Source organism: Monodon monoceros, unplaced genomic scaffold (genome assembly GCF_005190385.1).
Source record: "Monodon monoceros isolate NGI ecotype Baffin Bay Population unplaced genomic scaffold, NGI_Narwhal_1 Super_Scaffold_21, whole genome shotgun sequence".
Lineage (NCBI taxonomy): Eukaryota > Metazoa > Chordata > Mammalia > Artiodactyla > Monodontidae > Monodon > Monodon monoceros.
Window position 1 is genome coordinate 29361497 of NW_021703778.1, and position 27710 is coordinate 29389206.

The 27710-nt window shown below is 42.2% G+C and overlaps 1 protein-coding gene across 5 annotated transcripts in view; it reads left to right on the forward strand.

Moving 5' to 3' along the window:
- The first annotated feature begins 3034 nt into the window (after window positions 1-3034).
- DIP2C (disco interacting protein 2 homolog C) overlaps window positions 3035-27710 on the forward strand; it is a 186687-nt gene continuing 162011 nt past the window's right edge. For 2 of the 5 annotated variants that reach the window (XM_029238230.1, XM_029238231.1), the window contains exons 1-3: window positions 3036-3102; window positions 4685-4852; window positions 14266-14376. In XM_029238230.1, the coding sequence (XP_029094063.1) occupies window positions 4747-4852; window positions 14266-14376 (217 nt within the window). In that variant the 5' untranslated portion in view covers window positions 3036-3102; window positions 4685-4746. Of the gene's footprint in view, window positions 3103-4684; window positions 4853-14265; window positions 14377-27710 lie in introns of all 5 variants that reach the window. The other 3 variants (XM_029238228.1, XM_029238232.1, XM_029238229.1) reach the window with 2 other exon arrangements.

Consider the following 27710-nt stretch of genomic DNA (forward strand, 5'->3'; position numbering starts at 1 on the left):
TGCTGAAAAATCAGCTGATAGCCTTATGGGGGTTCCCTTGAATGAGACTCTTTGTTTCTCTCTTGCTGCCATTAGAATCCTCTGTCTGTAACTTTTGCCATTTTAATTATGATATGCCTTGGTGTGGGTCTCTTTGAGTTCATCTTGTTTGGGATGGGACTCTCTGTGCTTCCTGTACCTGGATATCTGTTTCCTTTTTTAGGTTTGTAAAGTTTTCAGCCATGACTTCATCAAATACGTTTTTACCCTCTTCTCTGTCTCTCCTTCTGGAACCTCATAATGTGGCTGTTAGTGTGCTTGACGTTGTCCCAGAGATCGTTTACACTGTTCTCATTTTTAAATTTGCTTTTCTTTTTACTGTTCTTCTTGTGTGATTTCCATTATTCTATCTTCCAGATCACTTATGTGTTCTTCACTATCACCTAATCTGCTTTTCTTTCCTTCTAGTGTGTTTTTCATTTCACTTATTGTATTCTTCAATTCTGACTGGTTCTTTTTAAAAAAAAAATATTTTCTAGTTTCTTACTAAAATTCTTACCATGTTCATCTATTCCTTTCCCAAGTTTAGTTAGCATCCTTATTACTAATGCTTTGAATTCTTTATCTGGTAAATGGTTTATTTTTGCTTCATTATCTGTTGTGAGCACAAGTCATGTCTTACCCCCAGGGTGTGCTGGCAGCTCTCAACTTTTAGGAGGAGGGGCTGAAGATGGAGGGGTGAGGGCTGCAGCCAGGTGTGAGCTGGGCTTTCCCTCTGCTCGATGGCGTCAACACCCTGTCGGGGCCGGGGCAGGTCCCAAGTTGCTGGAGCAGAAGCCCTGAGGGTCAGGTCCAAGCTGGCTCCATTCCCTTTAAGTGTATGTTTTCCGCGCTCCCCGCACCAGTCCCCTCGCCCCAGCAGTGCTGAAGCAAGAGCTGCCTGTGTGGGCTCTCAGCGGGGTTGGGGGGCTTGGCCGCTGACAGAGGTCAGGGCTGCTTCTGACTTGCCACCTGTGTAAGCGCTGCTAGTGGTTGCCGCCACCCCACTCAGTCGCTGCTTTGGGTCTGAGCTGCTCTGAGTCTTACAGCTGGGCCCTCTCCCCATCATGAAGCAGGCGGGACTGGAGCGGTCGCTTGGCTGAGGCTATGGGAAACCAGCAGCTGCTGGAGCAGCCCTCACTCCACCCTGCATGGGAGCAAGCTGGCGTGCACACTCCTCACCGTGGAGTCCAGGCTTCCCACAGCCCTCCCGTTAGTCCATGGGCCCTCCAACCAGCCAAGGGCACTCATCTTCACTGTGCCAGACCCCAGGACCAGGGAGCCTGATCTGTGGCCAAACCGCTCACTCCCCAGGGCAGATCTCTGCTCCTGTGATCTCCCTCTTCCTCTGAGTCCCCTCCGTGGGGCACAGCTCCTGACCACATCACTTCTCTTCCTACCCTATTCCATGTGGCTCTTTCTTACAGCCCCAGTTGTACAGGAGTCTTTCTGCCAGTCTCCAGTTAGTTTTCGGTGAGAATTGTTCCACACGTAGATGTAGTTTAGATTTGTTCATGGGGGGAGGTGAGCTCCACATCTTCCTGCTCTGCCATCTTGATCTCCTCCTCAAAACTTACGCTGAACTTTGGGTGAAGAACAAGCTGGAAGGGGCTGGTTCATCAGGCTAGGATTTGATGGCAGGACTGTGCAGAGCAGCTGTGGGGTTGGCTGGGAAAGGGAGAGCACCGGAGGGAAACACCCGGTAAACAGTAGGTGTCTACCCTGTGCTCAGGTGGCCTCCCAACAGGCCAGTATGTGCTTTTCCCACCAACACACCCTCACACACATGCTCCTTTCCCTGTCTCGTGCTTCTGTTTTCCTCTAGGCATCCCCTCAGGGAGCAAACTGGTTTTGAGTTTATAAAATGATGAGCAGCAGCACAATTAGCACAAAAAATAGCTTTCTCGTAGTTTTATTGTCTTCAAAGAGCCGTCGGTTTGTTTTAGCACCAAAAACGCTCAATAGTCAATAGCGGGCTGTGTTTTCATTTATTTATGTTGTTTACAGCTCCATGTGCATAAACTAGTCATGTGTTTCGTGGGCTGGACAAGACTGCAGTGAGCTGTGAGCCGGTTGGGTCAGGGTGCCCTCTGGTTTGATCAAATGTAGCGAGCACCACCACCAGGAAAAGCGGACTTAGCAACTTGTGTGTGACTCATTATAACTTTTCATTTGTTTGCTGTATTTTTATTAAAGCTTTAGTGTTTAGCTCTTTTAGGAATGATGGCTTGGTCAGAATATTAGGAAAAAAATTAACAGTTTCAGAAAAATTCAAGGGCACAAATCAGCATTTTGGGTACATTCGAGCTTGTAATTGGGAAAGGCTGTTGCACGTCATAAAGGTTATCTGTCCCAGGTACTTGGCACTTGGGGAAAATGCCAGCCTAGCAATGGCTCTTGAATCTCTGGCATCAGCAATTTAATTCCTGTTTTAGTGATAAGCTTCTTTCTCATATATTTTGGATTCCATAGGTCCTATATTCTCTTGCTTTGTTTTATCTACTGTTTCATTTCATCTTAGACACTCATTTTCAAAAATACGCTAGCAGTAAGTATAGTCCTTGGGACCGACACGCCTGATAAGAAAAAAAGTCTCATTAATGGAGGAAGATGCTAATCAGTGGTGGTTTTGGCCAGCTCTCACTGGGGTAGACACCTGCAGAATCCGTAGTTGATTGAGTTAATGAGAGCCGTGTAGATCGGGGAGATTTCCTGCCCCACAGATGTGAATAAGATTGCAAGAATCTAATTCTGGACCCCATCAGAGCCAAAACCTTGTGAGAAGGGGCCAGGGACAAGCATGTGTGCGCGTAGTGAAGGATTTTATATAACTTAAATGAGTATTTATTTGTGAGCAGAGGAAATGTCAAGGTGAATGATATGAAGTGCTTTCTTCTTAAATTATAATTATAAGGAAATAGAAGACACACACAGATGTGACTGTGTCTTCACAGTTGAGTGTTCAGCTCTACCTGTGAAAGCATTCTGAACTTCCCTTTCCTTCTCTTACAGGTGACATCACACAAAAAGGATATGAAAAGAAGAGATCGAAATTGATTGGAGCCTACCTGCCCCAGCCTCCGAGTACGTAAACCTTGATGAGTAGTGTAAAGCATCCCATTTTAAGAGTTAACTGCAACATGCGAGAGAACAGCTGAGCACAAGTCCTCCCTCAGTCCCCAATCTGCATGCAGATCACACCATTGAGGTGGCACTAGGCACATCCTACTCCTTTGTGTGATTGCAGGATATTTTGTGAATTTAGAAGATACATACGACTTTTCTATAAATGTGCCTAATAAATTTAATAGGTAGTTTATTCATAGAGCTGCAGTAATATGTTTGATTACTTTAAAATGGCTACAATCATAAAAAATATGAGGGCATTTACGGTTTAAACATGACTTTTGTCTTAGTGAGTTAAATTTATTGATAATGGTTTAAATTAATCCAAGGTTTTCGTTGACGTCATTGGTGGGGGGTGGAGGGCCAATCTAGAAATCTAGAAAATAATGTAACATCCTGCCTGGTATTATAAAATCGTAAAGGTTGGTTGTTTTTTGAAACGTGATTGTCAACGTAATGGATTCTTCCCCAAGTACAAATTCTGTTTAATTCCAGCGTTTTCACGTGTGCAAGTGTGTAGAATTTCTGCCCTCAAGCTGGGTTCTGTACATTTCAGGGAAAGGAAGATGATACTAGGCTGCAGTTGTAACACTCCGTTCTGATGTAAGCTCAGTTCAGCCCGAGGGCAACCTTGAGAATTTTCTGGGCATCAGGAAAGGCTTAAAGCTAACACAAGTCCTCCAGGAGGAAGGACAGCAACAGAAATAGACTCTCCAGTGTTCAGTGTTGGAACAAATGTGAAGCTCTGCTAAGCCGCTTCTGCTAGAAGAGGTTCAAGTCTGCATGTGCAGGCCCAGCGCAGGCCCACCGGCTCTCCCGGCTGTGACACAGCCTCCAGTGCTGTGGGCGCAGAAGGAGTATCCCCACCTGTGGCTCACATTTCAGGACACTTAACTTGTGTGTTGAGTTTCTTCTGCTTTTTTAGCTTTGTTTGGTTGTGTGTGATTTCTTTCTTTTCTCGGTACTTAAGAAAGTTAACATAAAGATGGACCGGCCGCGCAGGCCTGCCTTAGCTGACGGCCTGGGTCTTCCTGCTGTCTAGTCTGTAAAAGGAAGAAGCTCTGCGCTGTCTGAGTGGATGGAAAATAAGCGTGTTGTCTAGCTGACCCCATGTGTGAGAGACTTCAGAGCACACGTGGGCAGACGACTAGATGTGGTCTCCCCGCTTTCCTCCTCTCGTGCTCCAGCAGAGCTGTTGTGATGAATTCCTGTCTGCACGTGGCCCCTCCTGGTCTTGGAGGAAGGCTGGCGGGGAGACCGTAGGCCCTTTGGGTTGCTAGATTTTATTGTCCGTGCCTTACCAAACAAAAGTGAAACAGAAGCAGTTCTGCACCTTCCCAGAAGATGGCTCTGGAGCTGCGACAGTGCCAGGAACGTGGCTGACCCGTGTTGCTGAGCGCTGAGGGTGGCCCTGTGTGGCGTGGTCCCTTTGATGTTCTTTATGCTGTTCTGCATGGGGTCGGCCGCTCTGCTCGGTGCTGTAACAAATTTAAAAAAAACTAAAGTTTGAATTAATTAGTTTTTTTTCAACTTGTTACAGCAGCGAATGGAGCTGCCGTGGTCCGGTGTAGACTGCAGCACAGTGAAGGAGCCCCGAGAAGAATGCTGCAGGCTGGCAACATCGGGGTGTGTGACATCCGAGACGCCGCGGTCAGAGAGCGGGCGGCCAGCACCGCAGGAAACCGGCCACTGTTTTACTTTCGTTTCGGTGAGCGCACTTAACTGAGAGAGAGAGAGAGAGACACACACACACACACACCCCACGGCAGGGCACGTTTGCAATGGACTGTCCACCTAATGCCTTTCTAAACAGAAGTGAGGGCTCAGCCTTGGGGGAACATAGGAGGTCCTGTTTCTGAGCCCCTGTTCTCCATTTGAACTTGTGCGACTTATCGAGGCCACAGTGCTCCTTGGGCAAAGAGCTTGTCACAGACCCCGGACCATGATCATCCTGCTGACTCAAAGCCCAGTTTTTGAGTGTTTTCTATTAAAATATAATACTCGGTTTTTACAACCATATTTTTGCATTTGGAGCACCACTTACAAAACACTTAAGAAAGAAGAATGCATGACAGATCATACAGTTCTTCCTAAAATTGTTGATATTCCACTAAACTTTGTCTCATAGCCAGAGACCTGGGTGAAGGATGAGCTCTAATGAATCCTGGCCTCTGAGATCTGCTTCAGGGAGTAAGGTCTGTAGCTCCATGGTATTCCTATCTCCAGAGGGCAGTTATGGAGTTTTGAAATTGAAAACTTGAACCAGTTAATCATAGAGTGTATTCTTAGAGGTCGTGATCCTATTCAGAGGTCAAAATTATTTTAGTGAGCAATATCTTGAATATAAGAAGCCCAAAAAGATGAGTTCAGTGTGCCTTTTAGTACAATAAGGAATAAGCATTTATAAGCTTCAGGGTTTTACCTCAAATAAAAGGCATTGTTTGAGAATCAGGTACAGACACTAAGCTGTTATGTCACAGTTGGCCCCCAGGATCTTAGAGGAGGGAACCCAGCCGGGTCTCTCCGCTGTGGCTCTGCCCTCCTCTCCATGCCAGCCTGCTGACGGGCGTGATGCCTGTCTGTGTGGGGAAGAGCGGAGCGGTGGTAGGCGGGTGGTGGAGTTGGGCATTAGCTGCAGGGGCCCCGTCGCAATTTCTGTATGCTTCACTGCTGCATCTGTGGATGTGTGAGGCTGTGAGAGCTGCTTGGGAACACTGCTCCCTGGCCCTTGTGGCCACGCCATTCCCACTGGGAAGGAGAAGGCAGGTTTACCCATGAAGCTGGGATTGGGCGACCAGATGCCCAGGTAGTTTTGCAGTTCTTATTGCTGATCTGTATTTCTGAGAAGTTGCCCTGGATGAATGGTCACACGTATAAGACTGTCTCTGGGAAGCAGTAAGGAGAGCACGTGGATCTAAATCAGAGAATTCTTTCTTGACTAGGTCAGTCTTAGACATGATTCTTTTGGTGTAGGATCTTTTTTTTTTTTTTTTTTTTTTTTGCGGTGCGCGGGCCTCTCACTGTTGCGGCCTCTCCCGTTGAGGAGCACAGGCTCCGGATGCGCAGGCTCAGCGGCCATGGCTCACGGGCCCAGCCACTCTGCGGCGTGTGGGATCTTCCCGGACCGGGGCACGAACCCGTGTCCCCTGCATCGGCAGGTGGACTCTCAACCACTGCGCCACCAGGGAAGCCCTGGTGTAGGATCTTTATGAGAAATACCTTGTTTTCCTTTTTAGTTACCCTTATCCTGCCATACACTTTTCTAAAAGTAGTTTGTGTTTTGATGAACTTTACTTCTTTTTTTTAACATTATTTTTATTTATCAGAGAAAAAGTTAAGACTTCTCTAGAGGGACTTCCATGGTGGCACAGTGGTTAAGAATCCACCTGCCAGTGCAGGGGACATGGGTTCGAGCTCTGGCCCAGGAAGATCCCACATGCCACAGAGCAGCTAAGCCCATGCAGCACAACTACTGAGCCTGTGCTCTAGAGCCCATGCTCCACAACAAGAGAATCCACTGCAATGAGAAGCCTGCGCACCGCAACGACGAGTAACCCCCATTCAACACAACTAGAGAAAGCCTGCGCACAGCAACGAAGACCCAATGCAGCCATAAATAAATAAATAAATTTATATATTAAAACAATTTTTTTAAAGACTTCTCTAGAAAGTATTCTAAAGATATTTCAAATATACTTTGGAGATTTGTTTGGGACACACGATTATGAATTAGGATAGCCTTCAGCAACAGCTGAGCACCCTAGTCTGAGCTCCCATGCATTACCCCATCCCAGGCAAAGTGCTGGGGAAGCAGGTTTTTTCCTGATTTTCTTCTCTGCATAGAAGTGAGTGACTGGGGAACCCAGTCAAAGATACGCTGTCTTCAGGGAGCACAGTGTTGAATGCTCACCTAAAGCTGGATGAGGGAAAGTGTGCCAGAGCTAGAAAGAAAAAGGAAAATTATGTATTTAATGAAGTAAGGGGTCAGAATATATTGAAAATCATTATCAAAGAGAAAATATTATTCAGGAGAACTTATTTGGTTCTAGTTGTCTTGCAGTTTTTCATTAGTCTTTGAAACTATCTATTTTTCATTAGTCTCTGAACCTGATAAAATTTGTGAAAATAGAAGATAAAGTCCACTCTCTACCACTCTCTCCAGGGGTATCTTAATCACGTGGTGTTAGCTTCTGTATGAGTCTTCACTGCTTTCATGACAAGGCCATGGTGATGTGAGGTAGTAACATTCCAACATTACCATAAATAGTGAAACTTTCCTTGACCAGATAGTCCCTCTATTCTCATGATGCATGTGTTGGCTAGATATTACTCTCCACGTGATTGGCATCAAATGTTTCTGAGTGGTGAGTGATTTATATAGATCCAGTCTTCTCCAGGCCCATCTCGCCTTTCCTCCAACAGCAAGCGTCTTGTGCTCAGTTACAAGGACTTACTGTGACTGTGTAGTTGTGAAAATCTTGGTGAATTCGGCTACCGTGACCAGAGGGCAAGTCTGTCTGTTTCCTTCCTGCTCGCTGGGGATCGGCTGTGGGATCCACGTGAACAGCCTCCTCAGAGAGGAGCCTCTCTTGGTTAGGGCGAGTTTACTGTCCACTTCTGCTCTTCTGGAGAAGGCAGACGGCCCCACCCGGAGTGCAGACTCGTCTGCATCAGAAGGGCTTCACGGATAGCAGCCTGACCTCTCTTCACCTCCTCCAGCCTACATCCGATGTCACACTGCATGTGAGGCATTCTGTACGTGCTTGTGCCCTCTGCCTGTACCTGTGCATCTTTTAAAGCTCAGTGCAGTGTCACTTCGACAAGGATTTCTTCCCTGATCCCTGGGGTTAGGACAGGCCATTGTGTTTTATATTCTCCAGAAAATGAAGCTTACTGGCACTGCTGTGGTTGATCGGTTCTGCTTCTTCACATTAACAACTGCTCTGTTTCTCTGGAGCCAGGTGCACAATTTGGTCTATATTTTCATCCTGCCACAGAGTTTGTCTCCCAAAATGCAGCCCTCACTTCCCTGGGTACAGCAGTGTGTTGCCTGTCTGACCTGGGTTGTAGGGACACAGAGCTGGTGCTGGGGGACTTCTTCGGCCATGCCATCTGTTCATGATGGATGGGGTGTAGCCTGCAAGGTTAAATGCCAGAAAAAGAGAAATATGAGTAGTTAAATCAGGGTGGTCTGCGATTTAGCATGAATTCTTTCCAGACTGAGTTGCTACAGGAAATGAACTTTCATGACCTAAAGGTAAATGACCTGTATCCTAGGTAAGCCCTGGTCATGATCTTGATACACAGCTTGCTACTCTCAGTTGTCTAAGAAGTATTCTTATTTTATCACACACAGCTGGTGATTATTGATGGGTTTCTTCTTCTTTTTGGTGGCATGAACCAATCAGGTTCCTCCCCCAGACACCAGTAGTTAACAGGGAACAGCTGAGCCTCTACGGAAGGTGGAGCTGGGCATGGAGCAGTGAAAGTGGTGTCTACTTTGGGTCTGGCTCATATGGGTTTTTGTGGACCATCTATAAGGAAAACGCAGAAATCTGAAGCCCTGATCCTGACCATATACTCGCATTGCCTCCGAACTTACCTGCTGAGCAAAGCCAAGTGCTGGGATGTGGGGATGAGACACAGATGCACGATGGTAGGGGCTCTTGTGAAACCCTGAACTCCAGGTCATCTATACTTTTCCAGGCATGAGTCCCTACGAAAATTCAAACATGAATAGGAAAATGGTTAGCAAATTTATACTGATTTGTTGCAAGGCTTCGTGCTAATGGAGGGTGAGGTAGACACAAGAGTGACAGTAATGTAAGAATCAGGCCAGCATGGTCAGGGAGATGTTACAGTGCTGACGGTGAGATTTCTGTCTATTTTGTGCTGTTCTCATTTGCGTCAGTATGAAGTGAAAGTAGTAAACTTCTCACCTGTACTACAGTTGTACTGTTTATTTTCTGGCAAACTCCTTGATGGCACTTACGTTAGAAATAAGTGCTGTTGTGTGAAGGAAAGTATAATTAGGTGCTAGAAGAGAATGGGACAATTCAAAAATTGTTTTTGTACAAACTTGAAATATGGAAAAGTCCTTGTCAGTTTTACCAACTGCCTAAAGCATGTTTTCACTTAAGTGAGAGCCCTTTGGGTGCCCGGTGAGGTCGAGGGACCCTGAGATCCACGAATGCTGTGTGCAGGGAGCAGAGAGCCTTGAGTCACGGTGAGGGTCCTGGGAGTAGCAGTCACTCCTGTATTAATGTGTCCCTGTCTGCACCCCAACACATGTGGGAACCGAGGTTCAGAGGCTGAGCGATTCGTCCCATTATGCAATTAGTAAAAATCAGAATTTGAATCAAGATGTTTGTTTTAAATCTTATATACATTTTTATGCAGGTTATCTTGTACACATCCTTCATGATTTCTTTTAAAAATATGTTGAAAACCAAGATTTTTCAGTGTATTTCCCTTACTGTCTGAATTTAGAAATACTTTTTCTAGAAGGTGTCTATACTGCAGGTCTTCTGGCCTATAGTGCACCATTGTGTCTGGGTGAATGGACCAGCCCCTGTGGGCCTTATTCTTAGGTTAATAGGAGGATTATTGTGATTTCTATTATCTAGTTTACCATAGTGTCAATGAAATACCTGCATTTATTTAATAATCTGAAATTGGTGGGTTGTTTAGGTGCCAGAACTATATTGTTAGGATTTTCTTTGGGGAACCTTTCTTTTTTTATTGAAGTAAAGTTGATTTACAATATTATGTTAGCTTGGGGAAACCTTTCTTAAACATGTGTTAGAAGTAATTGAAGTTCTAATAAAAATGGCTTATTTCTCTGCTTTCTCTCCCTTGGGCTTAAACAAAGTTTTTACATATGGAGGGAAAAAAAGCAGTTGGAGGAGTGAATAGCGATAGGACAGGGCAAAAACTTGGGAAGAGTGTTTCTGTGTGACAGGAACCTGGAGGCACGAGTGGGAGGTGACTGGCGAGGAGGGTGTGGTGGAGGGAGGTTGGCAGTCAGGGAAGCAGCTTAGGGCTCGGTTCTGTGGTCCACAGGGTGTAGAGACATGAACCAGTCAGAGCCCTGCTTGGATTGAAGAGAGAGACTGACATTCCGGGCTGTAGTGGCCCTGGTGGCAGAGAGGGTGCTGGGAGCTGCAGGTGGTGTGTGACTGTGAAGGCGCCCGGGCAGGGCTGAGCGCTAAGCCTGGTGACCTTTCTAACCTTGAGGATAAAGTGTAGGGTGGGGAAGAGAGGAGTCCCAGGGGATGGAGGTGTTTGAGGAAGTGGAGAGGTGGGGTGCCATGTGCAGAAGTGTGAGGTCCCAGGAGGATGCACGCTCAGTAGCAGGACGAGGTGTGTTTTACTCTCTCCTGTGCTGTCCTTTTGTTTCCTGTTTTCCTCTTATGCACCTCTGGTCTTCTTCCTCTGATGAGTTTTATTTACAGTCCTGTGGCAATTCTAGAGGAAACAAAAGCTCTCTGAGATTGTTGTATATGAATTGATGAGTTGCAGCACTCTGCATGAGCCTTGAAAATTTCACTTACTGGTTCAGCAGTGCTTCCTGAGACCCTCCTGTGAGCCAGGGGCAGCACTTGGCCAGAGGCAGCCAGCCAGTCAGTCATTGCCTTCTCTGGGCTCTTAACCTGCCCCTGTCCCAAGCAAGGATCGATGTGTGCACACCTTCATGTCACACAACCTCAGCAGTTTTCACCTGCTCTGAGTTTGTTCCTGGGCAGCAGTCTGTAATTGTAGCAGTTTCCATCTCTCTTTATAAGAATGCTCTTGAAGAGTAGTTTTGTGGTGAGATCACAAAAATACCTCTTCATGGATTCAAAGTACCAGCTGGACTTGGTCCACGTGACCATTGATCATTGCACCTGGAGTGCAGCACTGAGCAGTACGTAGCCTCCGCTTCAAGGGCCTGGCCTCTGCTTGGGCTCTGAGTGACAGCACGTACCCAGGAGCACCAGGAAAGGATGCCCATCACAAATGGAAGGGCACTAGTGAGAGTGGCACAGACTGCTTGAGTTCAAGACCCAGTTCTGGGCCTGCATTTTCTCTCAGTGAAATGGCAGAAACTTATGTCATATGCCTATGTTAATAAGTTAGTAAATACAAAGTGCTTGCACCAGTGCTGTAAAGCGTTGGCTGTTCCTATCAGTCCTGCCTAAAGATGGGAAACTGAGGCTCAGGGTCAGATCGTGATGGCAGCAGATGGGGCTCCAGCTCCAGAGCATGGCGGTGTCCCCAGTTCATTTCCCTCAATTTGTGGGGTATCTGAAGCTAGTGGTGCTTAATAGATGTTTGTCGGAGAAGAGATCCAGTCTTGATCTCTGTCTCATTTTTGCCTGAGGAGAATTTTTTTATCACCCTTGCGTTGTGTGTTTCTGGACAGTTACCCCACCTTCCTTGGGATGCCTCACCTTGTGTCATAGACACACTGGTCACCTTGTGGCTTTCCTTTGAGCTAATTTTCACCCGTGCCTGAATGTGAGACCTCAGCAGTGCTGAGTACTGTGTTGTAATTATGTGTTTTACTAATTATTCGTGGTTAGCCTTACCAGGAGGGAGCCCATCCCAGCAGCAGCATGTGGTCAGCTCCTCTTACTGTGGGTCATGGGCCATGGGTTATACTACCCCGGCTTCTCTTGTGGTACCAGGTCATTCTAATTTGGAGTTGCATATGTGACTGAGGTACCTTTAAGCTACCTCAAATTTCATTTACAGTGAGGTCAGATAAAAACTAATGATTGAAATATGCACACTTACATTTTAGTCTCTTTTAATGTCCTATTGCTAGTGACCTGTTGAAGCTATTCTCCTTTTGTCTAATTTATTCATTTCTTTTTAAAACTTGGGTTGTAAACTCTATTTTTCAGCCTATGAGAGTAAATGTTCACAGTGCTTGTATGCAGACTTAACTTTCTGAAGACAGATGTGTAGGGACTGCAACTGGTGAGAACTAACCTACAACTCTGTATAGCTGGTCTGTAAGTGCTATGACTACACTTCCCAGAGGAAGTATATGACAACCTAGGGACCTGGAAGGGGTCAAGGTTGAAATTAATTCCAAAAAGCATATTTGAAAGAACTAGATGGGTAACTACTGAGATTGAAAGCTAGATGTGTGTGTGTGTATCAGGCACTGTTTAACCTCAGCAGCTCCAAGGTGTACATTTAGCTCTGCTTCTTCCCAGAGCTGCACTACGATGTCAGTAAATGGATGAAGTATAAATCCCCAGGACAAGAGAATGGGAGAAATAGTGATGTGTTTTTAAGCTATATAAGGTAGATCATTAGAGGCACCTTATTTAGCCAAGGGGAGGAAGGCAGCAGATGAAGGTGCTGACGAAACCACGGCGGGGGGTGGGGGTAGGCGTGGCATCTAGGGAACAGGCGATCCACATCCTCCCCGTTCCCCCAGAGATATTTGCTCTCTGGAGAAAGGGAACCAAGAGCCTCTGGAGTTGGGGACACCTGGCAGTACTGCACCCAGAGGCCCTGAATCAGAGCGCATTTGCTGGAGAGTGAGAATAGCTCCAGCTAAACACTGTGAACACTGTGTTTAGTCACAATACAGGAGACCGGACGTCTCTTCTTTGGGTAAATGGAACAGCCCAGGTAAAAGACCTACTGGAAGCAGATCTGGTGATGCCCCTGCCATGGGAAGAAACGCTTGCTTGCACCTCCTTCAGTGGGATTAAAGAAGAAGTTATAAAAGTTGACACAGGAGAAAAGAAAAAAATAAACAGATTTTACATAAAGATTATAGCATCAGAATGACATTTAATAATTTAACTTCTTGACAATAATTGACAGGAAAGGCAATGAATATAAATAATTTTCAAATAAATATATTTATACAAATTAAAAATTTTTAAATTTACAAATAATTTTGTTTAGAATTCTAAGGTTCAATATGAATGTAAATACCAGGTAACTACTGTTTTCATTTTGAGACTTAATAGTAGTCTTTGATTTCATAAATTCTGTGCATCTGTTTGACAAAAATACAAAGTAATTTTTTAAAAGATTTGAGACAATAGCTGGAGGAGACTTGGAGCTGTGAACAGTTCAGTGACAAGGACTGTTAATTAGCAATGTTAATACGCTTGCTAGATGAAAAACCGTGGAACCTAACCCAGGTCTGCAGTGCAGGTGTCTTTTGTACAGTTCTAACATAGCAAACGTAATATGTAGGGCCCACAAACATTCCATTAAAAAGTGAGGTTCAGAAATCACCAGCATAGGAGGGATATTAAATCTCAGGGATGAATAGCTAACTCTCATGGAGCCATCACAGAAAACCAGGGACCAGACAGTTTTTTGCTAAAATTGCTCTTTCTGGTTTACTTTCTACTGAGCATTACTAACCCTTTTCTGAAGAAGCAACAATTAATCTTTAATACTCAGGGCTCAGAATTACTTTATTTCTGAACTGTAGTGATTACATCTTTCCCGTAGTACCTAGTTTTATCTAAATTGTGCCTCTGACTACTCTAGTTCTGAATAGTTATCAAGATTGTTAGAGTTAGATCAGCTTTTGGCCAGTATCATTGAATCATTTTTATCTGACCATGTAAACAGTTTTGGTAATTCTTCAAAGCCATATTGAAATACAACTTGTTCAGTTGTTTAGCATCAAATGGAGTCAGATTGCAGAGAGTTTGAAATTTTGAATGAACAAAGATGAAAGTTTATGCTCCATCCTAGTTACCTGGATTATATTATTAAAATATCCTTTAAGACTTATTTGCAGTTGCTTTTAATTTAATGATAAATGTAATTTAAAGAATTATTGCTTGTAGCTTACTCTGCATCACGGCACATGACATAACAGGCATTTGTGACGTGAAGGAGCCTGGACCGCTGTTTCTGAAGGCTGTAGTGTCGGGGCCCTGAGTCGTGCCCTACCCCGGATACTTCTTCCTTTCCTGTTCATTGTCCAGGATGTCCCAGCCCTCCATGCCCACTCCCCTGTGTGCTTCAGCTTGGCTGTGGGAAAGCAGAGAGTCAGAGATTTATTCTACCAAATGATTTGTTTTGCCAAATAAGTTAACTCCAGCTGCCAGTAAACCTCTCCTTATTTTTCTGTTTTCCTCATTAACCCAGGAGTGGATCAAGCGTTGCCTCCAGAGCGCCGGGCTCCAGTTACTCCTTCCTCCGCCTCTCGCTATCACCGCCGAAGGTCCTCAGGGTCACGAGATGAGCGCTATCGGTCGGGTAAGGCACCAGGTGTGGGGTCTGTAATGTGTGTGATGGTGAAATGAACGAGTGGGCACATGTCTGCAGAAGCTGTGTGAGTATGAGGCAGTGAGTTTGGATGTCCCTGTGGCTGGTCATGTGGCCCACAGATGCCATCTTATCTCAGACACAAATATACCCTCTAGGGTACACATTAAAATTCAGTAAATAATAACTCTTTTTATATTTTTAAGATAGTTTCCATTATTTAGAATTTCACAAGAACTTAAAAAGTAACCTCTCATAAGCCAAATTTTGCTTATTTCTTTTAGGTGTTACTGTTTAAAAGTTTGGTTTTACTTTTCATCATCTTGGTTGCTAGTATTTTTTCCTTCTCTTTTAACCTCAGTGATTTCTGTTTTCAAGTACAATTTTCAAAAAAGTAATAAGATTCTTAATAATTTGTATGTTCTCCGTTTATTATTTCCTTTGTGTTTTATGATGTTGTGTATAAGAATGCTATCTTCATAATTCCGTTTTATTGCAGTCATCACCTGGGCTTGACTGGCTTAAATTTCTTTCATTAATTGAGCATCAGGAAACTTGTATTGTGATTAATGTTTCACTTTTTGAAAAAAGTTTTTTTCCCCCCAACATCTGGATTAAAGTTGCTTTTACCTGCTTCCCTAATCTTTTAAAAGAAAATTATCAGTAAGTGTTGTTGCTGGGACACCAGTTCAGGGTACATGTGGATTGCTCATGATGACAACCCAAATTATAACATTTATATATCACTTTATATTTTGCAAAGTACTTGCAAAGGCATTATCTCACTTGGTTTTTATAACAGAAAGGTGAAGTACTTATGACTGTTTCATGTTGCAGAAGAGGAAGCTGAGACTGCAAGAGGAGAAGTAGCTCAGCCAGTTCATACCAAGGTGGGTGGGTCAACCCCGTGAGCCTCTCAGCGTTGTGAATTTTTCCATTAATGGGGGCTTGCAAGATAAACCACTACCCTTCCCACTAAGGAGCTGTGTGCCTGACTGCCTGGCCCTGCTCTCCTTTCTGGAAGGGAAGAAGGGGTAAGACAGATTTTATGGCATCAGAAATCTTCATCTGCGGAAGCAAGAAGAATGGTCTTGAGAAACTAGGAAGAAGCCCAGTGCAGCTTCACTGCTGCTCCTGCCTTCTTGGCCCGCTCAGGCCTGGTGCCTGGGACAGTATGTGGGGGTGGAGTGAGGGCAGGAGTTTGTTCCCAAATCCACCTTCTGTTTTTTCACAGGTATTTTAACTTCTAGCACATACCAAGAGCACACTGTACTCATTCGGGCATCTCAAAGGCCCCTTTCAAATAATTAGGAGGGTAGCACACACATATGTGCTGTCGACTTGCTATGGAATGTTTCCATTTTTTCCTTTGTCTTGAGTGTGTTGTTCATTTTATATATCACACATAGACACACACAGGTAGATACACACACATAGTAACACATACAGGAGACATACAGGTAGATAGCCACATGTAGACATACACATAGATATATATGTAGACATGCACTTAGACACACAGGCAGACACATGTTTACTATCATCCGTATCTTTAGTTCTCAGAGAAACTAGTCAAGTTCTTATTTCCATTTTATAGATGAGAAAATTGAAGTTCAGTGATTGTTAATGATAACTAACTCATCAAATTAGGATGCAAATCTAGCTTTGTCTGACCCTGTAATCTGACTTTTTACCAGATAGAAGATTATATCTCCTGTCCATTTCTAACCTGTATTTTTTTGTGTTAATTTTTTAAATTTAGATGGAAATTAAATCATAGTACAATCTATGTCCTACGTTATATGTCTTTCCTAACGATGAGGGTGGAGGATGATATACCGTAAAATCTTTATATGGCCTTTGATAAGGTATATTGTCTTGTTCAAATCCTCCTAGTTATTTTGGGAAATCAGTAGGACAGGTGGTGGTGGTGTCACTGTTTTTCTTTTCAAGTAAAAGTCTGAGAGAGGTGAACACAGTACAGTAGGAGGTGGTGATCTCTGGGCCTCAGGTGCGTCTCCGCTCACCTGTGCACACTACCACCCCTCTTTGTGGGCGGAGGGGAAGACTCGATGGAGGGGTGGTCCTGAGGAGAAGAATGGAGGGTGACGTCAGGGGATTGATTGTCACCAGTCCATAGGGACATGGCCAGCACAGCCCTCTGCAGAGGAAACCAGACCCCATCCTGTCCAGCCCCTACCTCAGGCCCTACTTTAAATCACTTAGTTCTCGTGAGCATCATTGTGAGGCAGGGGAAGCTCCGGTTTGCGTTAGTCCTTCCCCATTAGAACTCCAGACTCGGAACTCTCCCCAGTTTGGAGGAAGCTGCAGAGAATTCCAGCAGCTCCTGTCCCTGCGACTTCGTTTCCTATGGGCGTCTCTCCAGGCACCCTCGTCCCACTTCCTCTGCTTCTTTCTGGTTCCCTTCACTCTGTTGCCCTCAGAGGCTGTCCTCAACATAACGGCGCCCTGAATTCTAAACACACGTTAGCTGACGACACTCCTCTGCTCAAGAATTCCAGCAGCTCCTGTTGCTCTCAGAGTAAGAGTCGTGTGGCAACAGTGACCCACCATGTGCATGGTCTGGCCTCCTGTCACTCCACACTCTCGTCTTGCACGTCGCCCTCCTCTGCAGCCACACTGGTTCCCTGAGTGTTCCCTGTTTTTGTGAGGCATTCTCTGACCACCCAATTAAAATGGTAAAGCACCATGCCATCTCATACACAGTCCCTTCCCTTTCCAGCCTGATTTGTTTGCATCGACTGCATCTGTTACCCCTGGCATGCTCTCAGTCATCTGTCTGTCCATCTACCCATCTGTCAGTCATCTCACTATCTGTACCAGTAATCTGTCATCTGCCTACCTAGCTGCCTGTACCAGTCATCTGTCTGCCTAGTTAGCTGTCTGTCTACCAAGTTGTGTATCAGTCAACCATCTATTAGCTGTCTATCATCTACCAGTAATCTATCTATATGCACCATCTATTTATCTACCTACAGTCTGTCATCCGTCTACCCACATCTCTCTCCATCTGTCAGTCAGCTCTCTACCTACCATAACAATGTAAAGTCCACCAGGGCAAGGATCTTTGCTTTGTTCATTTGTGTATGCCAGGCACCTAAAATAGTGCCTAGTTAATGGTTTTTGAAGGAAAGAAGGGTGATGAAGGGAGCAGAGCACATTTGGGAAAAGCAAGAAATTAGGTAGGAGGGGCCAGATTTTAAGGTATTTTGTATATGTGCTCAAGCATTTGGACTTTATCCTGAAGATGCTAGGGTACCATTTGAAGATTTTAGGCAAAGTCATGTTTGGAGTAGTTGTGGGGTTTGAAGAGTACTTTGGTGGCATTGTGGAGATATGGATTAGAAGTGGAGTATTTGGAAAGACCCTGAATACCTGAGATATTTGTTTAGATCAGTCAGTGCCAGTGAGACTTGAGATGTCTTTAGAAGATAGTAGCTTGAGGACGTGAAGGCTGAGTTAAGGCAGGAATGTGTGAGAGAGGGGATTGGGGGTGACCCCAAGATGTCTGGGTTGTACAGTTGTATAGATGATGGTCTCTGGGTCTGCCTTTAGAAAATTAAGTTTTTCATTTGTAGGTTAAAGATGGTGGAATTCGCCTCAGGTATTCACTTACTAAGTAGAGAATACATGAAAAATGGTGTAGACATTCCTTGAAGTGTCATGTAAGATGTGAAAAATATGCCGTATATACTGTTTTAATTTTTTAAAAATTTACACTCCTTTCAATTTTGAATAAGTAATGACTGCTTAATTTACATAAGGAGCAAACATACCCAGAGGATCTTTCCATATGCTTTTGAAAGCTCAGTTGGGTTCTCGTTTTCTATAACTGACACGGAGCACCACCCCTTGTATAGGATGTCATCCGCCCTAGAGGAAAGCTAAGGAGGGCCTTTGGGTCATTCCCAGAGCTCATTTGGTAGTCTCATTCACCACGTTGTTATCTGCTATTTCCTGTTTTTAAATACTCTAGTCAGTTTTCTTAATTTAGACATTTCACTGATGTACTTCTTGGAGTTTATGCTCATATATTTTTTAAACTGTGGTTATGAAATCTTAAAAGCTTGTTTCAGTCTGTTACCAGTGTCCATGTTTCAGGATCTTCTGGTTTATTTTCTCCTGAGCCAGCACAGAAGATTTAAGACATTTAAGAGAAAAAGTTTTGTGACTTTCAGGAGATTTTGCTTTCTAAAATTCTTTGACCACTTAATTTGCAGTGGAGTTACTTTGGTTGCTTCAATGACCAAATATATCAGCCAAGAAGTAATTCTGTTATCTTTTAGACAATTGACCTAATTAACAGTCGATCTAGTCAACCATATAGCCACAGATTTAATCTCTCTTGGCTATATGTTTTCATTTCATTTCTAAACCCATGGCCTTACATGGTAATGAACTCCTACTAGAATTCTTTAAAATAGTGTGCACCTCTCTTCTTTTTAAATAATTTTCTTTGGGAACTAAAATTTGATTTGGAAAGTGAATGAATAGGCATTTACTGAATACCTAGAAAATGTCAAACTCTATATTGGGCACTTTATTACTTTCACTTGATAAAGTCTAATTTGAGCTTTAAAAGATTCTAGCTGTTTTTTTAAACACCTTTTTACCTCAAACAAAAACCGTGGAAAAGAAAACCTTGAGACTTGAGTTGTTTGTATTCCAACCAAGACTGATTATGACAAGGAAGAATATATTAAAACTAAAATATAACATGATTTCCTAATATGTTTTAAATGATTGTTTTGTCTATTTATGGGCTTAGGAACAGTTTGAAAAAAACTACATCTCATAATTTGTGTGCAGACATGGACAAGAGCAGCTGCCTTCTCAGTGCTGAGGTGTCCTGATCCACCCTGTGCTCATTCCTGGTAGAATGTCATGGAGCCCTGTCTTCCTCTAGGACGAGGAGCTAAAACAGAATCCAGGGACCCGTGGGGGATTCAAGACCCTTTCAGGGATGTCTGTGAGGTCAAACCCTTTTCAGAATAACACTAACACATTACTTGCCTTTTTCATTCTCACTTTTTTCATGAATGTACAATGGATTTTTCCAGAGGCTGCCTGACATGTGGTGATATCATCATTCTGACCGCCAGTGGAATCTGTGATTGTGAAGTCTTGTGTTTTAAAAAGTTTTTCCATTTCCTTTCTAATACAGTAAATATCAAAGTATTAATCCCATAAGTAAAACTTTTAAAGGTTTTCAGCAGTTTTTGAGTTTAAAGTGTTCTTTGGGTCAAAGAGTTTGAGAACCATTGCTATGAGACTTATAAAAATGGAATTTTTTTAATAGAAAATTGAGAGATAGTGTGAACTAGGAACTTCTACCTCTGAACCCATCCTTGAGACTGATTTTATGCTGCTGATGAAGTCTGATTCATAGCAATGATCAGTTTCTGGGACTAAGGACTTTATCCTAGTATTCATTCATTCACAAACATGCAAATAGGTTTGTGTACTGAGCATTCTGCTGTGGACTACACGTGAGGCAAAAATACAGAAAACATGTTTGCTTCCAGAGTTTATTTACCCTATAGTGAGTTCTTCCTTGACGCTGAAGTTTAATTTTCTAGATTGAGAAGTTTTCTCTTTCTCTAGTAAACTTGACAAGATTTACTCATTTTAATGTGGTTCCTAGTTCTGTGATGACCTGTGTTCTCTCTGAACAACTAAATGTTTCATTAGTTAATTTATTTTAGTAAAAATCAGGAAATAACATTTTCTTACTTAGAGTAAAAGAGAAGACTTAAATCAGACTGCATACTAAACTAAATATTCCCAGTGAAGGACAGGCTCCGTCTATGCAGAGCTGTGCCACCCAGCATGGTGGTCAGTATCCACAAGGGACCTTTTAAATTTAAATTAATAAAATTAAATAAAATTTAAAATTCTGTTTTTGTGCTTTACCAGCCACATTTTAAGGCATGTGGCTACTATACTGCGCAGTGCAGATATGGAAAATCATCACCACAGCAGAAAGTTCTCTTTCGTAACGCTGTACTAGGCCCAAGGTTGTGTAAGAATGGAGAAGGCAGAAGATGCAGCTGAAGAGGGTTCTTTTTTTTGTTCTTTTTTTTTAAACATCTTTATTGGAAAATAATTGCTTTACAGTGGTGTGTTAGTTTCTGCTTTATAACAAAGTGAGTTAGCTATCATATACATATATCCCCATATCTCCTCCCTCCTGCGTCTCCCTCCCACCCTCCCTATCCCACCCCTCCAGGTGGTCACAAAGCACTGAGCTGATCTCCCTGTGCTATGCGGCTGCTTCCCACTAGCTATCTACTTTACATTTGGTAGTGTATATATGTCTATGCCACTCTCTCGCTTCATCCCAGCTTACCCTTCCCCCCCCGCCCCGTGTCCTCAAGTCCATTCTCTACATCTATGTCTTTATTCCTGTCCTGCCCCTAGGTTCTTCAGAACCATTTTTATTTTTTATTCTTTTTTAGATTCCATATATATGTGTTAGCGTACGGTATTTGTTTTTCTCTTTCTGTCTGACTTCACTCTGTATGACAGACTCTAGGTCCATCCCCCTCACTACAAATAACTCAATTTCATTTCTTTTTATGGCTGAGTAATATTCCATTGTATATATGTGCCACACCTTCTTTATCCATTCATCTGTCGATGGACACGTAGGTTGCTTCCATGTCCTGGCTATTATAAATAGAGCTGCAATGAACATCGTGGTACATGAATCTTTTTGAATTACGGTTTTCTCAGGGTATATGCCCAGTAGTGGGATTTCTGGGTCGTACAGTAGTTCTATTTTTAGTTTTTTAAGGAGCCTCCATACTGTTCTCCATAGTGGCTGTATCAATTTACATTCCCACCAACAGTGCAAGAGGGCTCCCTTTTCTCCACACTCTCTCCAGCATTTATTGTTTGTAGATTTTTTGATGATGGCCATGCTGACTGGTGTGAGGTGATACCTAATTGTAGTTTTGATTTGCATTTCTCTAATGATTAGTGATGTTGAGCATCCTTTCATGTGTTTGTTGGCAATCTGTATATCTTCTTTGGAGAAATGTCTATTTAGGTCTTCTGCCAATTTTGGGATTGGGTTGTTTTTTTGATATTGAGCTGCATGAGTTACTTGTATGTTTTGGAGATTAATCCTTTGTCAGTTGCTTCATTTGCAAATATTTTCTCTCATTTCTAAGGGTTGTCTTTTCATCTTGTTTATGGTTTCCTTTGCTGTGCCAAAGGTTTTAAGTTTCATTAGGTCCCATTTGTTTATTTTTGTTTTTATTTCCATTTCTCTAGGAGGTGGGTCAAAAAGGATCTTGCTGTGATGTATGTCAGAGAGTGTTTGTTCTGCCTACGTTTTACTCTAAGAGTTTTATAGTGTCTGACCTTACATTTAGGTCTTCAATCCATTTTGAGTTTATTTTTGTGTATGGTGTTAGGGAGTGTTCTGATTTCATTCTTTTTTTTTTTTTTTAATTTCATTCTTTTACATGTAGCTGTCCAGTTCTCCCAGCACCACTTATTGAAGAGGCTGTCTTTTCTCCATTGTATATTCTTGCCTCCTTTACCAAAGATAAGGTGACCATAGGTGCGTGGGTTTATCTCTGGGCTTTCTATCCTGTTGCATTGATCTATATTTCTGTTTTTGTGCCAGTACCATACTGTCTTGATTACTGTAGCTTGGTAGTATAGCAGCTGAAGACAATTCTTAAAGGCCTGTTCGTCCAAAACTAATCAAGCTTGATAGCTGTGCCTAGTAATTTAAACAGAAAATGACACAGTCAGATTTGCATTTTAGAAATATCAGTGTAGCAGGAATGTATAGCTAGTTGGGTTGGGATGGGTTCCTGGTTGAAGAGGGACATGTTAAGAGGATGTTGTATTTCAGGTAAAAAACGTGAATCAATTTGTGGGATGTACCAAAATAGTACTTAGAAAGAAATTGATACAATAGTTACAAAATTAAAACTGCTTACATTAGGTAAGAAGAGATCCTAGAAATTGAAGAAATAGGATTTAACTTTAGAAGTTAGAAAAGGAAAATTGAATGAGTTCCCAAAAAGAAGAAATGAGAAAACAATGAAGAGAATAAAATGGAATAGAGGATATAGACTTGGTTTCCACCCTGGCCTGTAGTAGAAGCACAGAAGTCATCATACACATCCTCACCAGAAAAAGCTTTACAAATGGAAAATCAGCAACCCTTCTTTGAACCATCAAAGAACTGAGGTCAGGCTTCCCTGGTGGCGCAGTGGTTGAGAGTCCGCCTGCTGATGCAAGGGACGCGGGTTCGTGCCCCGGTCTGGGAGGATCCCACATGCTGCGGAGCAGCTGGGCCCGTGAGCCATGGCCACTGAGCCTGCACGTCCGGAGCCTGTGCTCCGCAACGGGAGAGGCCACAACAGTGAGAGGCCCGCTTACCGAAAAAAAAGAAAAGAAAAGAACTGAGGTCACTGGGCAAACTGCTGCCCCAGAATCGGGGATGGATAATGGAAACTCTGAGAGAAAGGCTAAAGACAGTGCTAGAAATCAAAAACACTGTAGCTGAAATGAAGAATGAACTGATTGATAGACTGAAGGTGGATAGGTCAGAAACTCAGATCTACATAAAGGAAGAATGTTGGAGAAGGAATAGGTGATAAAATAAAATCTTTTGGTTTTCGTATTCTTAATTGATCTTACAGATAAACATTTTTTCAAAGTAATAATAGAAACAATGTATTGGGTGATTATAGCCTGTGGATTAGTGAATGAATGACAGCAGTGTTACAGGAGGGAGGAATTGGGAATACTCTGTTATACGGTATTCATACTACCCTTGAGGTCGTATAGTGTTATTTGAAAGTGGACTTGGATTAATTGTGAATGTATATTGTGAACTTAAGGACAACCACTAAGAACAGTTTAAAAATCAAGTATAATTGATATGCCAAGAGAGAAGAAAAAATGGGATTGTATTAAATGCTCAATTAAAACTAGAAAAGACAGAAAAAGAGTGGAAGACAAAGAAACAAAGAACAAATGCAACAAACAGAAAACAGTAACAAACATGGGTAAATAGTAATCCAAATATGTCAGTAATCACTTTGAATGTAAGTGGTCTAAGTGCGCCAATGAAAAGATGGAGACTGTCAGTGGGTCTAAAGCATAGCCCACTATATGTTGTCTACAGGAAACCCCCTTTAAATATAAAGACATGGATGGAGACAGATACACAGTACTAACACTAATCTGAAACCATGAGTAGCTATATTAATTTCATGTGGTGCCAACTTCAGAACAATGAAAGTTATCAGAGATGAAGAGGAACATTATGTAATGAAAAAGGGGTCAGTTCTTTAAGAAGATACAACAACCCTTAATGTGTACACGCCCTGCCCAACAACAAAACATCGAAACATGTGGGACAAGAGCCAGTGAAACAGCAAGAATAAATGCACAAATCCACTGGTACAGTGGGAGACTTTAACATCTCTGTCAGTAATTGACAAATCCAGCAAGGACATCGGTCAACTGTATTTAACTGACAGTTATAGATTACTGCATCCAACAACAGCAGAATACACACTCTCAAGCTAAATACACCAAGATAGAACACATTCGGGACCATAAAACACCTTGTAACAATGAAAGCAGTAGGAATCGAACAAAGTATGCTCTCAGACCACAGTGGAATTAAACTAGAAATCAGTAACAGAAAGGTAGCTGGAAAACCTGCACATACTTGGAGATTAAATAGCACACTTCTGAAAAACACACGGGTCAAAGAAGAAATCTAAGCAAAATTTAAAAAATATTTTGAACTGAAAAAATGAAAATACAGGGATCAAAATTTGTGGGATGTAGCAAAGCAGTGCTTAGAGGCATATGTATAGCCTTGAATGTGTATAGTAGAAAAGAAGGATCTAAAAACAGTAATCTAAGCTTCAACCTTAGGAAACTAAGAAAAGGAGCAAAGTTAATCCAAAGAAGAAGGAAATAAATAAAAGGAGAAATAATGAAATTGAAAATGAGAAATCAAAAGAAAAAATCAAGCCTAAATCTGGTTCTTTGCGAAGATCAATAAAATTGATAATCTTCTAGCCAGTTTAAGAAAAAAATAGAGAACACACAAATTACTAGTATCAGAAATGAAAAAGTGACCATCACTATTTATCCCATAGACAGTAAAAGGATAATAAGGGAGTATTACAAACAACTCTGTGCCTACAGATTTGAAAACCTAGATGAAAATGACCCATTCCTTGAAAGACACAATTGGCCAAAACTTACCCAAGAAGAAATAGGTGATCTGAATAGGCCTGTGTCTATTAAAAACACTGAAACAATGCTAACCTTCCAAAACACCAGGCCAGATAGGTTCACTGGTGAACCTACCAAACATTTATGGAAGAAATTATACCTATTTTCTGTATCCTCTTTCTGCAGATAAAAGTAGAGGGAATACTTCCTAATTCGTTCTATGTGGCAAGCATTAATCTAATACCAAAACTAAACAAAGACATTACAAGAAAGAAAATCTACGGACTAGTACCTCTCATGAACATAGATGTAAAATTCCTCAACAAAATATTAGCAAGTCAAATCCAGTAATGGATGGAAATAATTATGCAACACATCCAAGTGGGATTTATTCCAGGTATGCAAGGCTGGTTTAACATTTGAAAATCAGTTAATGTAATCTATCGTATCAACAGGCTAAAGAAAAAAAAAACACATGACCCTGTCAATAGATGCAGAAAAAGCATTTCACAAAATCCAATACCCATTTTTGACAAAAATTCTCAGCAAACTAGGAGTAAGGGAGAATATCCTCAATTTGATAAAGAACATCTATGAAAAAAACCTACAGTTTACATAATATTTAGTGGTGAGATTTCCCACTAAGATCAAGAGCATGGCAAAGATGTCCCCTCTCATCATTACTTTTCAACATCATACTGAAAGTCTTGGCTAATGCAATAGGACAAGTAAAGGAAATTAAAAGTATACATACTGGGGGTAATGTGATTGTCTATGTAGAAAATCCCAAAGAATCAAGAAAAAATCTGGAACTAATAAGTGATTATAGCAAGGTTGTGGAATATAAGGTTACTATTAAAAAAGCCACTTTCTAGGGACTTCCTTGGTGGCGCAGTGGTTAAGAAACCACCTGCCAATGCAGGGGACACGGGTTTGATCCCTGGTCCAGGAAGATCCCACATGCTACGGAGCAAATAAACCCGTGTGCCACAACTACTGAGCCTGCGCTCTAGAGCCTGCGAGCCATAACTACTGAAGCCTGCGCACCTAGATGCTGTGCTCCGCAACAAGAGAAGCCATGCAATGAGAAGCCCATGCACAACAAAGGGTAGCCCCCGCTCACTGCAACTAGAAAAAGCCCGCACACAGCAACGAAGACCCAGTGCTGCCAAAAATAAATTTATTTTTTAAAAAGCCACTTCCTTATATACCAGCAATAAACAATTGAAATTTGAAATTAAAAACACAAGGTCATTAAACTATAATTCAAAAGAATACATGCACCACCCCTATGTTCATAGCAGCACTATTTACAATAGCCAAGACATGGAAACAACCTAAATGTCCGTCAACAGATGAATGGATAAAGAAGATGTGGTACATATATACAGTGGAATACTACTCAGCCATAAAAAAAGAAATACTGTCATTTGCAGCTACATGGATGGACCTAGAGATTATCATACTAAGCAAAGTCATAAAGAGAAAGACAAATACCATATGGTATCACTTATACATGGATTCTAAAATAGGACACAAATGAACTTACCTATGAAACAGACATAGAGAGCAGACTTGTGGTTGCCCAGGGGGAGGTGGGGTGGGGGAGGATGGATTGGGAGTTTGGGATTAGCAGATGCAAAGTATTATATAGAGAATGGATAAACAGCAAGGTCCTACTGTATAGCACAAGGAACTATATTCAGTATTCTGTAATAAACCATAATGGAAAAGAATGTGAAAAAGAATACACACATACATATATCTGAATCACTTTGCTGTACACTGGAAACTAATGCAACATTATAAATCAACTATGCTTCAATAAAAAACCAAACAAAAAACCAAAACAATGTTGTTTACATTAGCACCAAAAACATGAAATACTTAGGTAGAGCTCTAAAAAATGTGCAAAGCCTATATGAAGGAAACTATAAAAGTGATTAAATAAATCATAAGATCTAAATAAATGGATAGGAAAACTCAATATTTTCAAGATGTTAGGTCTTCCCAATTTGATCTATAAATTCAGGACAATCCCAGTCAAAATCCCAGCAAATTATGTTGTGAATATCAACAAACTGATTTTAAAGTTGATATGAAAAGGTAAAAGACCCAAAATAGCCAGCATGTTATAGAAGAACAAAGTCAGAGGACTGATACCACTTGACTTCAAGACCTGCTATAAACTAGTAATAGTCAAGACTGTGAGGTATTGGTGAAAGAAAAGACATGTAAGTCAATGGATCATATTTTAGACAGTCCAGAAATAGACCAACATAAATACAGTTAACCAATATGTGACAATCTTTTCAACACATAGCACTGGAACAACTGGACTTTGACATGTTAAAAATGAACCTAGATACAGATCTTACAGCTTTCACAAAAATTAACTCAAAATGGATTATAGACATAAATGTAAAACAAAAAGCTATAAAATTCCTGGAAGATAATATAGGTTACCTAGGGTTTGGTGATGACTTTCTGATACAACATCAAAAGCGCAGTCCATGGAAGAAATATTGGTAAGTTGAACTTCATTAAAGTTAGAAACTTCTGGGCTTCCCTGGTGGCGCAGTGGCTGAGAGTCCGCCTGCCGATGCAGGGGACGCGGGTTCGTGCCCCAGTCCGGGAGGATCCCACGTGCTGCGGAGCGGCTGGGCCCGTGGGCCATGGCCGCTGAGCCTGCGTGTCTGGAGCCTGTGCTCCGCAACGGGAGAGGCCACAGTGGTGAGAGGCCTGCGTACCACAAAAAAAAAAAAAAGAAACTTCTGCTCTAAAAGAGACATAGTTAAGAGAATGAGAAACAAACCACAGATTAGGAGAAAAAGCTTTGCAAAACACATATCTGATAAGGGACTGGTATCTAAAATATACAAAGAACTCTTAAAGTCAAGAGTAAGAAAACAAGCAACCCAGTTAAGAAGTGGGCAAAAGGTCTAAGTAGATACCACACCAAAGAAGGTACACAGATGAAAAGTAAGCATAGGAAAATATACTCAACGTACATCATCAGGAAATCACAAATTAAAACAATAAGATACTACTGTTAGAGTGGCCAAAATCCAGAGTGCTGG